A 15,373-nucleotide genomic window follows, 5' to 3' on the forward strand; every position below is an offset into this window, starting at 1 on the left:
ACACATCCATGCTGAACTCTGCCTCCTGCCCATTAGTCCAGTGCCCTTTTCCCAGTGGAGTTCAGCACCTGGGAGCATGGACATCCAGGTTTTCTGAGGTAGAGTCCAGGCTCCTTCTCATGTTAGGAGTACTATCTACCCTTTCTTTAAGATTGTCACATACTTGCTTCAAGTTTACAATTTCACATGTTATGATTTATTTCACTGAGGAATGGGAAAATGAGGAAGGTTATGACCCTAGTAGCATTTTCACTTGAAGGTTAACCACAGTTTTCTTATCACTCTAAAAGGCACAAGGCATCCATCCCAGAGCAGCAGTCAACTTGTTATACTCCTTGTGATTAGGGCTTATAAGTTGCATCAAGGAAAACCCTGTTTAAAACCAAACTTACAGAGAAAAATATTACATGAAGGACAAGTCTACACATGTATAAGGAAAAAAACATTACTGAAAAAACAAATGTGTCCCCTTCATTTGAAACTGTTACTGGCACATTAAAGAGCTATAGGAATGCACGTCCATACAACAAGGACATATGTTCAACCATGTTCATAGCAGCATTGTTTGTAATAGCCAGAACCTGGAAGCAACCTAGATGCCCCTCAACTGAAGAATGGATTGAGAAAATGTGGTACATTTATACTCAGCAGAAAAAAGCAATGGAATCTTGAAATTCGCAGGCAAATGGATGGAACTAGAAGAAACCATCCTGAGTGAGGTAACCCAGTCACAAAAAGACAAACATGGTATGTACTTACTCATATATGAATTTTAGACATAGAGCAAAGGATTACCAGCCTATATTCCTCTTCACCAAAGAAACTAGGAAACATGAAGGACTCTAAGGGATAAATAGTCCCCAGGAATGGAAGTGGCATGAACTCCTGAACTAATTGGGAGCATGAGGGGAGGGGGGAAGGAGCTGCTACAATTAGAGCAAGAGAAGAGGAGTAGAGGAGAGGAAAGGGAGGGGCAGAAATATTGAGTTGGGGGAAGAATAGAGGAGAGAGAGCAGGATGAGAGATACCATATCAGAGGGAGCCACTATAGGTCCGAGAAGAGATCTGGAACCAGGGAGATCTCCAGAGACCCACAAGGATGACACGATCTGACAATCCAGGCAGTGGTGGAGAGGATAACCTAAAAGCCCTTCCCCTAAAATGAGATTGATGACTTCTCTTTATGCCATCCTAGAGCCCTCATCCAGTGGCTGATGGAAGCAGAGACAGACATCCACAGATACGCACTGAGCTGAAATCGGGAATTTAGTTGAAGAGAGGGAGGAATGAAGAGCAAAGGGGTCTGTACCAGGCTGGAGAAACCCACAGGAACAATTGGCCTGAACAAGGGAGAGCACATCGACCCCAGATGCTGTCGGTGAGGCCAGTACAAGACTGAACCAGACCCCTGAACATGGATGTCAATAAGGAGGCCTCTGCACTCCAGGGAGCCTCTGGTGGTGGATTAGTATTTTTCCCTGGTGCAAGAAGGGACTTTGAGAGCCCATCCCATGTGAAGGGATACACTCTGGCCCTGGACACATGGGGAAGGGCCCAGGACCAGCACAGGAAGATTTGGTGGACTTTGCAGAGCCCCCATTGAGGGCCCTACCCTGCCTGGGGAGTGGTGGGTGGATGGGGTGGGGGTAGGCTGGGGGTGGGGGAGGAGGGATGGGGGTGAGGGGAGGGAGAGGGAGAAGGGACTTACATGTGAAACAAGCTTGTTCCCTAACTAGAACTAATAAATAAATAAATAAAAAGAGCTATAGGCTTGAAGGTTTACTTTCTAGTGATAGCAATGGGTTTGTAAAGAAATATCATCACACTGTTGTCCAAAATCATACACTTGGGTGACAGTAGCACGGATCTACACAGAGTCCACCTTGGATGTCTCAGAGACTCAGGGAAAACTGTTCCTGTTCTCCTGTGAGTCTAACATCAGCCTACAGTGCATATCTTAATAATTATCTCAGATTTTAAAAAACGGTTGGATAGAATTTGCCTAATTTTTAAATAAAAATCACCTCCATGGGAAGGTGCTGTCTGCAGCTGAGGTTGTCTGGGGGACAGCTGATTCCAAAGGGAAGGGTATGAAGAAAGGGCCGCAATTGGAGTGAGTGGAAGTCTGAGGAACCTATTGTGAGGAGGGCCAGTCCATGACCTCAGAGTTTCTAGCATCTTTTCTTCTAAAGTGAACTAAGACAGAGTACATCCTATGTCCATGAGTAAATAAGGTACATAATTCTTGGATTTTTTTTCTTTTTTTGGCATTGCTGGGGATTTGGGTGCCCTAAGCAAGCATTTTCTACCACTGGTTACATTTCTAGTTCACAAGTTTTACAAAGCAATGTATTTATTTTATTTCAAAGATGCCAGGTCTCATGAAGCTATAAGGCTTTGGCCAGGTGGTTTAAGATGAATTGAAATGAGCAGAGCTAGATTTATTTTAAGTAATAATAGCTTCAACTTCTTTCTACCCGAAAAGTGATTTAGTTTTATCTATTTTTCTTAATAACTTTTAAAAGTAAGCAGCAAATTGTGGTTTTTGATATTTTCATACACATAAATAATTGTTTTTGTTCATTTTTGCCCCTCATCACTTTTCTTTTTTCCCCCTCCAGTGGTCTCCTTCCCCTCTCCAAACAGTCCCCTTCTGCTTTCATGGCATGTGTGTGTACACATATTTATATTTACATCTAGGTTTCTCACACTTTTCATGTGCAGTTCTGGCTTCTCTCTTTAATTATCCCTGCTTCCCCTCCCTTCAGACTCCCCCTCACCCTTGTAGTCCCCTTTTAACTTTCATATCATATGCGTGTTTTCATCTAGATTTATGCCCATTAGCTTGTACCTGCTCCAGAAACATGTGGCACTTGTCTTTCTGAGTCTGGCTTATTTGGCTTATTTGGCTTGTTAAGACTCTCTGATTCCATCCATTTTCCAAAATGACATCATTTCCTTCTTAACCGTTTATGACTATTGTGCATATAACGCCTCCACTTATTCATTTATCTGTTGGAGAGCATCCAGAGGCTGGTCCGTATCTGGGCTATTGTCAATAGTGCATCCATAAACATAGATGTGCAGGTCTTTGTAGTGTACTGACTTACATCCCTTCAAAAATATGCTCAAGAGTGGTATAGTTGGGTCACACGGTAGTCCTACAAAATGTGTGTCATTATCAACATCATTCTGACTTGAAGTTCTTTTTCTTCACCCTTGTTATACTCAGCAACAAGGATGTGAAGAAGAGTGGGGAAGACAAAAGTGAAAAGCGCCTAGTGAGGCCCACTTACTAGTAAAGTCACTTACACTGGCTACAATTATAAAAAAGTAGCAATGAACATTTAAACCCAGTGAGACTGTCAAAGAAAACTTGGGGAGGAAAGCCATCAAAAATAATCTATATTGTCAACTCTTAAATACTCTTTTCTACCTAAGAGTGCTTAGTTCTTTTCAGGAGGTCATAGTGACTCATGTGCAGGCATGTGTGCTTGTGTGTGTGTGTGTGTGTGTGTGTGTGTGTGTGTGTGTATGTGTGTGTGTGTGTGCATGTACATTTGTAACAGGCAGAACAGACCTATAGGAGCATTTCATTGGATTCTTGGTGGATCTTGGAAACAAAAGAGTGATTTATAAATTGTCAACACACTAGAAAAACACATATTTTTACAACAAAAAAATAACATCTGGAATTTTATAGAATTGATTACCAATATTGATTGCAGTTTCTTGCTTGTCTCCCGTTAACACCCATATTTTAATTTCTGCCTTCAACAGAGTAGCTATGGTTTCTGGAACCCCAGCTTGAAGACGGTCTTCGATGGCTGTAGCTCCAAGTAACAGCAAATTCTAGGTCAGAAAATATCATCAGTTAAAGGACAGTTCATCCTCAAGAGCAGAAACTCTGACATCCCCACAGGGTCATTACCAATGAATGACACCCAAGGGTGAAGCAGTCACAAACCATTGACCATGTTGAGCCACTCAAGACACTACCATCAATCATTCTGAAGTGCCTGGGTGTCCTGTTTAGTTTTTATCAACTTGACACAGGCTAAGAGTCACCTGGGAAGAAGAGCCTCAATTTGAGAAAATGGCTCCATCAGACTGACAGGCAGGCAGGTCTCTGGTGCATTTTCTTGATTGATGATTGAAGCAGGAGAGAGCCCAGCTTTCACTGTTGGCAGTGCTACTCCTGGGCAGATAACCCTGAGTTTTGTAAGAAAGCAAGCTGAGCAAGCCATGGGGAGCAAGCTTGTAAGCAGCACCCTTCCATGGCCTCTGCTTCAGTTTCTGCCTTGAGTTCCTACTCTGACTTCCCTCCACTGTAGGGAGGAAGTGAAATCCTGACTGAATGTCTACTCTTTGACATGGGCACAGCCATGTCAAGGACCAATGCTTCAGCCCATGCGAGTGACAAAGCCTTCCCTGGGTGAGGCTCAGAGGGATGGCAACACTTCACTCTTGGCCCAGTGCAAATGTTGACAGTGTGTACAAAAATGTCTATCACAACATTCTCTTCCCCTGGATGATACATCCTGAAGACTATTCCCCTACAGAAGCTGCTCCCATGGAGATTAGCTGAACCTATCTCCTTGTTCAGCTGTACACTATAACCCCATCTCATCATCAGTATGTGATAACCCCGCCTCTCTGTTCAGCTATATGCACCAACTCCATCCCCCTAGTTCACCTCTATATAATAAACACATTGCACGTCCAAAGTGCTGTGACTTCTCCAACCAAGAGTTCAGACTGCCCAATCTCAGCTTTTCTGTGTCCATGTGTCTGTGTGTTTGTCATTGTTTTCATCCTCTTACTGTCCTAGTCAGGGTTTGGGAACCCAAGCTGTACAAGAACACAGTGCTCCATGATAGACTCTAGCCTGTAAGCTCAAGTAAACACTTTCCTTCCCAAGTTGATTGTTTTAAACACAGGTTCAGGGGATCAAACTCAGGTCCTTATGCTTGCAAGGCAAGTCCTTTACAGATGAACCATCCATTCAACCCATCAGTACTAGTTTTGACCAGATATTTAAGGTTTCATTAATACCTGACCAAGGCATTAATGACATTTCAGATAGCCTAACCTGAGAACATCCCAAAGCAAAGGAATGATGAAAAACTGAGGTCCATGGAGACACTTAGAGAAAGCAACAGCATCCCAAGACAACAAATGGATTCTTATCCAAAGACTTTGCTTGGAAGTGTGACATCCTTCACTAGGCAGACTCTTTGACACCTATAATTACCTTCTCGATGATTTCATAACACTCTTCCAGCCTCTGGGCTCTGTCCTTCAGTTTGAGGCTGGCCTCTTGATAGACTTTCAGCCACTCCTCATACTCATTCTCAGAAAGATCTGCATAGGCCACACACAGAGTCCGCAGGCCTGAAAGACAGCACAGGTTAAGTGGTGGGGAGAAGAACACATCACCTCCTACAGGACAGCACATGACACTTTTTATGGCAAGGTGCTTAAAAACGAAAAAAGCCATCTGCTTCTCAGGCCCTTCTAATGTAACATTCACTCCTCTACAAAGGGAAAATTTAAAATTACCTACTGTGATGGTTAATACTGATTGCTAACTCAATAGGGTATCGTTATCTAGGAAACACACCTCTGAGTGTGTCTGTGGAGAGTTTCTAGATGCAAGGAGGAATGCCCATTTTAACTCTGGGTGACGCCACTCCATGGACTATGTATGCACTGTGTCCCACACTAATAAAACACAGAGACAGAGGTGAGCACCAGATTTCATCTCCCTCTGCATGGGATGCAATTCGAATGGCTGCCTCAAGCTCTAGTCACCATCCTTCCCCTCCATGATGAACTGCAAGCTCAAACACTGAGCCAAAATAAACCCCTTCTTTCTTAAATGGCCTTTGCCAAGTATCTTGTTGTAGCATTAAGAAAACTCATATCATCCTTGTATTTTCATATAAACTAACATAAACTGTCCTTCCTAAAAACTTAGGAGTACATTAGATCCCATGAGTGGATTTCCCACTGCAGAGGGGTATAGCTGTGTAGCCTGCATGTTACGTGTGCCACTGACAGGGAGGAAGCAAAAGAGTTAGGAAGCACATTTCAAGGCATCCATAAAAAGCCTATTGTGCTATGACATGGAAGAACTGGGCTCTCAAGCAGCCATGCCCGTGTGTGTGTGTGTGTGTGTGTGTGTGTGTGTGTGTGTGTGTGTGTGTGTGTGCGCGCACACACACACACGCGTCGAGTGTCTAGACATGGAGGCATACCACACTTAGAGAGTAGCACTCAGCACTTAAGCATCCATCATCACATTCACCAGCAGGAAAATCTGACATCATCGTTATCCAAAGGCTTCCAGAGAGTTCCTTTCCTGCTCACAGAGAGCAATGGAACAATTATCTGTTTAAGTCCTGGGCAAGCCAGTGATAGCCCAAGAAGGTCAGGGAAATGACTCCTACCAGAGTATCCGAGGGAAGGGACAATTGTGATTCTACACAACGTGGGTTAGCTGCTTTCCGTTTCCGTGCCACTTGTGAAGTAGCAAAGTCAAACACAAGGAACTCACTTTGGACTCTGCCACCTGCTTCCTCCTAGTTACAGGAGGTGGGAGTGGACAAAGGAAGGCAGCTGAAAACTCAGACCTGCGAAGCAAGTGGGTAACTACATGAGAAGCACACATCTGTCCAAAAGCATGCCTGCCTGCCCATGCAGCAGCCACAGACACGTGAAAGCTCAGCTGCAGGTCAAAACATCTCAAAATTTCACTTACCTTCTGTGGCAAAATATTCCAGGTGGCACAATGTCTCCTCCATGTACTTGGAGTCTTTTGAAAGTCTTTCAAAGATTACATTATCCTATGAAAGGGGGAAACAGTCACTGAGATTGGCACAGCCCAGAGGACCTCTGCCGGAGGCACAAAAACCACGGCTTTCTTTCGTAAGTATTAACCTAATGTACATGAAAATGCTTGGCTGAGCAAAGAGTGGAGCTCTCAGCTGGGCCAAATGTGAGCTTTGTAAAATGTGCCCAACCATCCCAAAAGATGTGTGTATCTAAGACATAAAAAAGAAACCACAATGGGGAAGATTCTGCAGGCAAAGACATGAGCAAGGCTACCACAGCGCCCACATTTGCACACACCTGCAAAACTCAGACCAGGAGCTTTGCACAAGCCGAGTACCCTTTATTGGAATGAGAGTGTTTCAGATTTGGGGTATTTTCCGATTTCAGAGTACATGTGTGCACATGTGATGTGATGTCTCATGGATGGGAGCTCAGTCTAGACATTTTTGTTTCACATACACCCTATTCACACAACCTGAAAGGAATTTTATATCTTTCCCATGGCTGCATTTAGACTGGCACTCATACTATGAGGTCAGAAGTGGAATTTTCTACATCATGTCAATGCTTTAAAAGTTTTTGGATTGGAGCTTTTTTATTGTGTTTTTTTTATTCAGTGTGTGTGTGTGTGTGTGTGTGTGTGTGTGTGTGTGTGTGTGTGTGTGTGCCCACCCCTGTGTATATGTATATGTACATATATGTACACATCTGTATATGATGTGATGTGCCACAAGCAGAGAATGCTGTGTAGTCTGCAGGAGTCAGTTCTCTCCTTCCACCATTTGGGTCTAAGGATCAGCTGGTGGTCAGGCTTGGCAGCAAGTGCCCTTTACCTGCTGAGGCATCTCATCAGCCCAGATGTGGGATTTTTGTTTGTTGGTGGGTAGTTTTCTGTTTATTTGTGTGTTGTTTGTTTGAGGCAGGTTCTCACTGAAGCCCACAGAGATCTGCTTGCCTCTGCCTCCCGAGTGCAAGGTGTGAGCCACCGTGTCCAATTAATTTGGGATGTTTTTATTAGGGTGTTCACCATATAATATCTTTATGCAGAAGTAAAAAGAATAAAGTGCACACCCGAAGTTATTCCAATATAAACCAATAATGGAAGTTCCCATTACCAAAGTGACCACAGGCCTAGTGTTTTTGACTCACTTTTGATGAGAAATACCTAGTTTGGAATAGACTGTCCCCTCATGAATGACAAGCAGGAATGGTGCCTGTATGTTCCTGATAATCCACTATATAAATTAGCACCTCAAAACAGTAATATTTTTTAAATAAGCTAGTTTCTTAGAGGAGAGGGAAGTCTTGAGAAAACTGACCTTGCAAGAATATGATGAGCCTTGGCAGCATTTTCATGCCAACACTGTCCTACAATCAGCACACAAAGTCTAAAAACAAGGTCATGTGACACTGTAACATTGATGGCTTTAACTAAAGTTGCCCTTGTTGTAAAAGTAGAATTCTTTTTTTTTAAAATCATGGTATTTTTAATGTGCATTGGTAGTAACATTAGAGAGGTGGGTTACTGCCAGGCAGAGAAGTCTCAGCTACAGATATGAGATGCTATCAGTCCTTCTCAGCTGTGGAGCCTGCATGCTAATCTACCCACTTGACAGGCAAGATAACTTACTGGTGCAATAATGGCATACTAATTATGGGTACAACCAATACATTTCTGCTTGGATTTAAGTGCCCAGAAACATTAGTGGGGCAGCTGCTGCTATTAATTTTGATAATCATACTATATATGTCTATTAAATTTGCATTAATTTGTCAGCCTCAGTCATGGAGTGAAAGTTACTTTTTTTCCCTGTTATATATATATTGAATTAGAAACAAGATTGAATTACATGACGATCCCAGTTCCCTTCTCCCTCCCTTCCTCCTCTACCACCTCCCCAACTAAAATCCTACCTGTCAAATGTCCTTTCTTCTAATCTATACCTGACTCAAAATTTCTGCTTCCTCATGACCTCTGCATCCTTAAAAGTAGAATTCTTTAAGCCAAGCAGTGATGGTACAGCTCAGGAGGCAGAAGCAGGTGGATCTCTGTGAGTTCAAGACCAGCCTGCTCTACAAAGCAAGTTCTGGGACAGCCAGGGCTGTTACACAGAGAAACCTTGTCTCAAAAAACCAAAACAGAAGAATTCTTTTGTTGGTCCAAATTCAATGCCTTTAAAAGACACATACATTATCCATTTTCAAAAATCCCTAGTCACATTATGTTCCTAACCATGACTAACAAAGATGAGTAAGCTTTGCAGCTCATTACTGACCCAGCTATCCTGGTATAGTTTCAAATTAAGTGTGATCATTTGGTCCTTCATCCCACAGAGCCACCACATAACAGGATGCTATTTTACAAGTATAATTCATAAGCAGTAATAGCTTTCCTTAGCAATAATGCCTTTGGAGTTTGGTTATTATTAGTTAGGGATACTGGAGAAAAAGCGAGACCTAGGAAACTAGTCCAAAAGGTGTTGTAACTAACAACAACAACAATAAAAACAGTGGCACAAGAGGAAAGACCACCATTCAACAGAGCTCACATGGAGTGGATTTTTTATTAGGGGAAAAGGGATAGGGAAAGGGGGGTCTCTGGGGACCAGAGCAGCAGAAGAGAAAAGAGAAGGGGACAGAGAGACAGGCAGAGAAACAGAGACAAAGAAAAAGGGACAGAGAGACAGACAGAGAGAAAAAGAGAAAGATGAGGGGGCAGGGCTCTTTTAAAAGGGAGCATAGTGAATATGCAGAAGAGGTGCTCTTAGTGACTGCAGCTGAGGACATATCCTTGTCAGAACCCCAAGGGCAGGCCAGTACAGATGCCTGAATACTAACAAAGGGAGTTATAAAAATAGATCTACACATGGATACAACTCTTATCTCCACAGCACAGCCCTCTATCTGCCATAAATAAGAAAATGAACCACAGCAGATAGGAAGAATAGTTGCTGGGGAACAACAATATCAAAAGGCAGAAAGTTGATCACAAGTCAACTTTGTCATCGTCACAGAAAACGATGCTGTCACCTTTATAGACACCAAACAATGGTGGCAAAAACCAGATCTTGAATCCCTACTCCAGGGATTCTGTGTGGCACACCATGTGTTCAAAGCTCACTACTGACAAAAGCAGGCTTTTCACTATCCACTCTTATCTAATGCCACCTTGAACCCATGCTCTCAGTTGCCTATGACTGTGTTTGAGCTTTGGGCAGCCCCTGGGGGATATGTGAACAGCAGTTTGGAAAGCAATACAATAGCAAGGCAGCCTTCCTCCAAGAAGTCAGCCAAGCCCACCACACCACTGATACTTACAGCTCCCTTGCAGTAGAGTCGAAGTTGTCCTGATGGAGTTCGAGCAATTACAGACATCCTTTTCCTGTCACTGTAATAGTAAAGGGGGAGGAAAAAGTCATCACTTGTTTGTTTTATAGGACCCAGGTCCAATAACTCAGCACAAGTCAAAACCAAAGGTGCCGAACTAAAAATAGCAAGGTCCATTTCTCTACAGCCTTCACCTGTATACTTTACTCATTTATTCCAAATGGACAGAAGCCCTCATGCCCTGTCCTGCTTCAGAACTCATTGCATGGCTGTTTGCCAACGATCCAGAAATGGAACATTTGTGCATAAGTTGTGCATGCCAAATCACTGTCAATCCCTTCAGTGACTACTCTCTATTTCACAGCTCCAGAGCCATCCCTCGACAACAGCCAGGTGGGAGATTCAACACACTTCAGAAGCTCCTTGTATGGCTTTTTGTTGGATAAGGAAATTACCAATTAGTAGACTTGTCTCACCCAGCACCAGGCACTTTCTCTTCTCTCACTGGGGCAAAGACCCTTCCTTTCACATTTATCTTTGGGGTCAAGCCCACTTGCTGAGTGAGCTTCAGGGACTTCTGCTGCCTGAAGTCGCCTGAATCCTCTCTTCCTACCTCTGCAGTGTTGACTCACCTCCCACTGGCCCTCCCATGCACCACCACACTCCAAGCACACAGACCCACCATTCTCTTTTCCTACACATTCTACACTGTGCTTTACTGACTTTCCCCCCTACTAGAACACTAGGCCTCGGGGTGATTCCCACAATCTGACCCATGGCACTCTCTGGGATGGGTCTTCATTCTTTCTCAGCTCCTAGGCTGCTTCAGTTTCTTAATGTATAAAGCAGATGATAACCATCTACTCCAAGGAAATCTTACAGAAGGAAGTGGCATTAGGAAAATGATGTGTCCATTAAAACGTATCAAAAACTGTAACCACAATTGACTCTTCTGCTCCTTCCTACTCTCCCATCACTTTAAACACTAGACCCTTGTGTTTTCATCCACAGTCACCTGTTGCTATCTCATTCCCTTTCCTCTTCCTTGGCTGGCTATTAACAGCTGGCCTCGGTTAATGCAGCACAGGACAGCAATTGCCAACAGGAGATGTGCTAGGGGCTGGAGAGACGGCCCAGTTGGCAAAGTGCTCATAGTGTAAGTGTGAGGACCCAAGTATGGAGCTCTAGCAACCACGTAAAAGCAGGGTGTGCCTGGAGAATGGAGACAGGCAGATCCTGGCTTTTTGCTATGCAGCCAGTCTAAACAGTGAGTTCTAGGTTCAGTGAAAGATTGTGATGGCTATCTGCCTCAAAAACTAGGTGGAGGGTGGTAAAGGAAGACACAGGATTTCTACTTCCGGCCCCCACATGCACAGGCACAGGAGAACACACGCATGCATGCAACATGCACACACACACAAGCGATGGGGGGAGGGGAGGAGAGGGGAAGGGGGAGAAGGCTACGAAAAGTCTGAGGAGGTATCTAGCATAGCTGGAAGCTCTACACAGGTACACTGTCACCATCCCTCCATGAACTGCTGTCATCATCCACCATCCTGTTGCTTCTCACCTACAGAGCCATGCTCACAGTTCCAAGCCAAGTGTTAGGCAGGAAAGCATTTCTTTTGAGAGGACAGGAAAATATTGCCTCTTTCAAGCTACTGTGAACCATTTAACAACGGTGTCTAGAAAACTAAATGTTTTTCATTATCTTTTTTGAGACTAGCCTGGAGCTCAATATGTAGCTCAAGCTGGTGTCAAACTTGGGGCGATCCCCCTGCCTCACTTTTCCAGAGGCTAGAATTGTATGCCTGAGCTACCGTGCCCCGAGCTCCATCCATTTTTTATATCAGGAAAAGGTAGCCTCAAGACAAACAAACAAACAAAAAAACAAAAACAAAAAAAAACTCCAAAACCTATGACTTCACTCTAGTATTGGAAGGCAGTTCCCCTCTGCCCTAGTACTGAATATCCAATATGCCAGGCAAGAGGTACATTCAAACACAGCTCCTCAGAACAAACCCTGAATGCTCCAGGGGAGTGGGGGAGCCATAGAATATGGCAAATGTTCCTAGATCTTAAAGAAACTGCTGGGTGTGAAGGTTTCAGAAGAGGCCCAGGGGAAGGGTTTTGTGAAGGTCAAGCCTCCTGAGAGGGTAAACCACCCCGACTACTCTGTGGTCACATGTTAGTTTCTTGTTTAGATGGTGATGGAGGCTGACCTCACAAAACCTGGGTCAAGACAATGAAAACAATGCCCTTGTCACATTCTCCGAGCCCAAGCAGACATGTTTGCAGCTACTGATGCAAGGACGCCCAGCTCTAAACTGCTAAAGGCAAAGGAGGCTGGAGACTTTAACATCACTTTCAGAAGAAAGTCGAGGAAAGTGGTGGACTTTGCCTTCTTTAATGAAACCCTTAATTTCTAAGACGAGTTTGTGAAGAAGAGGGAGCATTTATCCTGATTAATGCCAATAAATACATACAAGTCATGCCACACAATCAGGAAAATCTGTAGATGAAGCAGTTAAGTATATATGAAATGTTTCATGTCAAGTGTATAAAAGAGCAACATACCTAGAAAATTCCAGAACATTGAGGATTCCAAACGTCTGTTCTTGACCCATCTACAAAACAAACAAACAAAAAAAACGGGGGGAACCTCTTACCTGAAGTGCAAAAATATTAAAATCTCAAATCAATCATCCCTCCTAAACACACACACACACACACACACACACACACACACACACACACACACACACACACACACACGCTGCCCTCCACTAGCCTTCTACATCCACACATCAACATTGACAAGCTCGACTGTGTTCTCACATCTGGTGGGGTCAGCGCGCCCTCTTCTGGTGGTAAGTTCTCATTGTCCTATGACAGGCTCCTAAACTCTGCAACCGTTAACAAAGCTTTGAAAATGAAAGATCCAAGCAGCACAGCACCACCCGAAAACCTGGGGCCTGAGGCCAGCTCCGCTTATGAATGATGTAGGAATCCATACATTTCTCATATATATATATGTATGTATATGTTACCTAAGGTCACCAGCAGGGTCTGAGCTGCACTTCCACCATCACACTGAATTAGCATCATAAAAAGCAACAGATTCAGGACAGCTCTGCCAAAGGACTGTCCTCAAACTTAGTGGAAAACCTTGGCATTTAAGGATTTGGAGACTTTGTATTTCACTCTGGATCTGAACCTGTTTTTAGAACAATTAAACACTCCTTTCCCTTGTGTTCTTCACAGTAGGAGTGTCAATATCCACATACGGGTGTGTGTCATTTTCAAACACTTTAATTTGCTATTTTCCTGACATGCCACAGTGGAAACAATGTGCTCTTGTGAATCAATACATGCAAGTCTGACTCTGACTTCTGACAGACTCTCTGTGAATGAGAACAGTGCTCTTGACTGCCACATATGCCTACTACAGCTCTCTCCTCTGGCTGCATCCTGAAATATAACCGGCAGCCCAGTTCACCTAACCCTTGCCAATCCTCTTACATCTCTACACCCATCATGTTACCCTCAACCCATCCCACATGTCAGGATGCTGCTTAGACCGGCACCCAGGGCCACTGTCTCACTCACTGCCAGGAGCCACCTCCTCTCTGCATCTTGGTTCCATGACCACCTCACACACAGCCCCTGTGCTGTTGAGATTGTCAGCAATGGTACTTTACGCAAATATGAGGTGGCAAACGGAAAATCTGTGCTTCAGTGATCCCCCAGAATTAATTATTGGATATTCATTTTAATAGTTATTTATGAGACCTAAATAACCAGGGAGCCCTTTTTACCTCCAAAAATGTGGTCTTAAAACTTGATAAGATCCACAATGTAGAACCCACTGGCTAGCTATGCCCCCTTGGGACACCTACTCCGGTCTCCTTTGGGGGATGCTCACTTTGCTATCTGTATTTTAAATAACCTGCTGAAAGTGACTGTGTTTCTCAACTGAATCATTTCTTCAGGAAGATAAGAAGTGTAATCATTTTAGGAAGAGAAAACACTCATCCAGATAAGAGAAATCCTAAACTAATTTCTTTCTCTCACAGCCAGAGATGGCTGCCCAGTGGTCTGAGGCCCTACTGTGCATCCATGAGACTGATGGGCCTACAGAGATGCAGGACCAGCCTCAGAAACAGAGGCAATGGTACTTTCTCAGTGTTGGGTAGACGGAGAGGAGACAGGCAAATTTTCTTGCTACAGATAATCTCGTGTGAGTGAGCAAAGGATTATGAGACACAGCCCCAAACCCCAGGGTTATACTGCCGCCTCCTGTGCAACCATGACAGTACAAATTTTTCCATCTTATTTGCAATCAAGGAACACTATTGCATATGTACCATCTTCCAAAGGGCCAGGCTCCTTACCGCTTCGATGATGACCGAGTAAGGTGTCCTGCCGGTAAATACGAAACCAAGCCTCTTAGCTCCTTTTACCAAAGCAGCTTCATCTGCCAACGATAAGCCAATGACACACAGGTTCATGTCTTGTTGTGACAGAATTCTGCTAAATGTCATGTTTCAAATTAAAACCCATGATGATTGACTGGGCCTGGACACACGCGCACACACATTGGGCTTGAAATGTCTACTGGACAGATTGCTACCAACTACTAAGTCATCAAGACCAGAGTAGTTTACACTCCTGCCATGCTATGCTGGATCCACTCAAGGGAAGCTCCTTCTGATGATCTCTCAGCAAGGCTGTGCTTTAGTTGTAGTATTGTGTGATTCAGATGACCAGGGAAAGGGTGGAGGGCAACTTCTTTGATGCAGTTTTGAGACAGCCATGTAGCCAGCCTGGTTCTCTCTTGAGACCATTGTCTACTCGATTGTATACCAAGGTGTGCAACATAGGCCAGGCTCTTCCTTGCCAGAGTACCATGAAAGTCAGGATACCTTAGTACCTGCTCTCCTGGGTTTTAACACCTATAATCTTGAACTGGAGGTGCTGTGAACCCAAAGGCAAACAGTAACTCTTGTGGGGCAAGGTGCACTAAAACATCTTCAAAACTAACAGAAAGCACACCTCAAAAAGCCAACAAGGTGTTTCCAGCAACAGACCTCACCTGGGGAGGAAGCCTGGTAGATGATTTCATCTCCATCCTTCTCAGGGACGACCGTGTGGCACACAGCAAGCAGGGTAAGGAACTCTTGTATGCAAGGGGCTGTAGGCTAAAAGC

At 44.0% G+C, this 15,373-nt stretch overlaps 1 protein-coding gene and 1 long non-coding RNA gene across 2 annotated transcripts in view; one reads left to right on the forward strand and one right to left on the reverse strand.

Moving 5' to 3' along the window:
* The window catches only part of Atp8a2 (ATPase phospholipid transporting 8A2), a 432,334-nt gene that overhangs the window by 348,743 nt on the left and 68,218 nt on the right, over positions 1 to 15,373 (reverse strand). Inside the window, exons 16-22 of the mRNA XM_035452970.1 lie at positions 15,260 to 15,365; positions 14,559 to 14,641; positions 12,742 to 12,791; positions 10,156 to 10,225; positions 6,764 to 6,848; positions 5,255 to 5,394; positions 3,714 to 3,852 (exon numbers count right to left, since the gene is read on the reverse strand). Of these exons, the coding sequence (XP_035308861.1) occupies positions 3,714 to 3,852; positions 5,255 to 5,394; positions 6,764 to 6,848; positions 10,156 to 10,225; positions 12,742 to 12,791; positions 14,559 to 14,641; positions 15,260 to 15,365 (673 nt within the window). The remainder of the gene's footprint in view (positions 1 to 3,713; positions 3,853 to 5,254; positions 5,395 to 6,763; positions 6,849 to 10,155; positions 10,226 to 12,741; positions 12,792 to 14,558; positions 14,642 to 15,259; positions 15,366 to 15,373) is intronic.
* On the forward strand, positions 1,567 to 4,751 carry LOC118239683. The gene is made up of 2 exons (XR_004772502.1): positions 1,567 to 1,627; positions 3,781 to 4,751. It is a non-coding gene; the product is annotated as an uncharacterized LOC118239683 (long non-coding RNA).

Source organism: Cricetulus griseus, assembly GCF_003668045.3.
Source record: "Cricetulus griseus strain 17A/GY chromosome 1 unlocalized genomic scaffold, alternate assembly CriGri-PICRH-1.0 chr1_1, whole genome shotgun sequence".
NCBI lineage: Eukaryota > Metazoa > Chordata > Mammalia > Rodentia > Cricetidae > Cricetulus > Cricetulus griseus.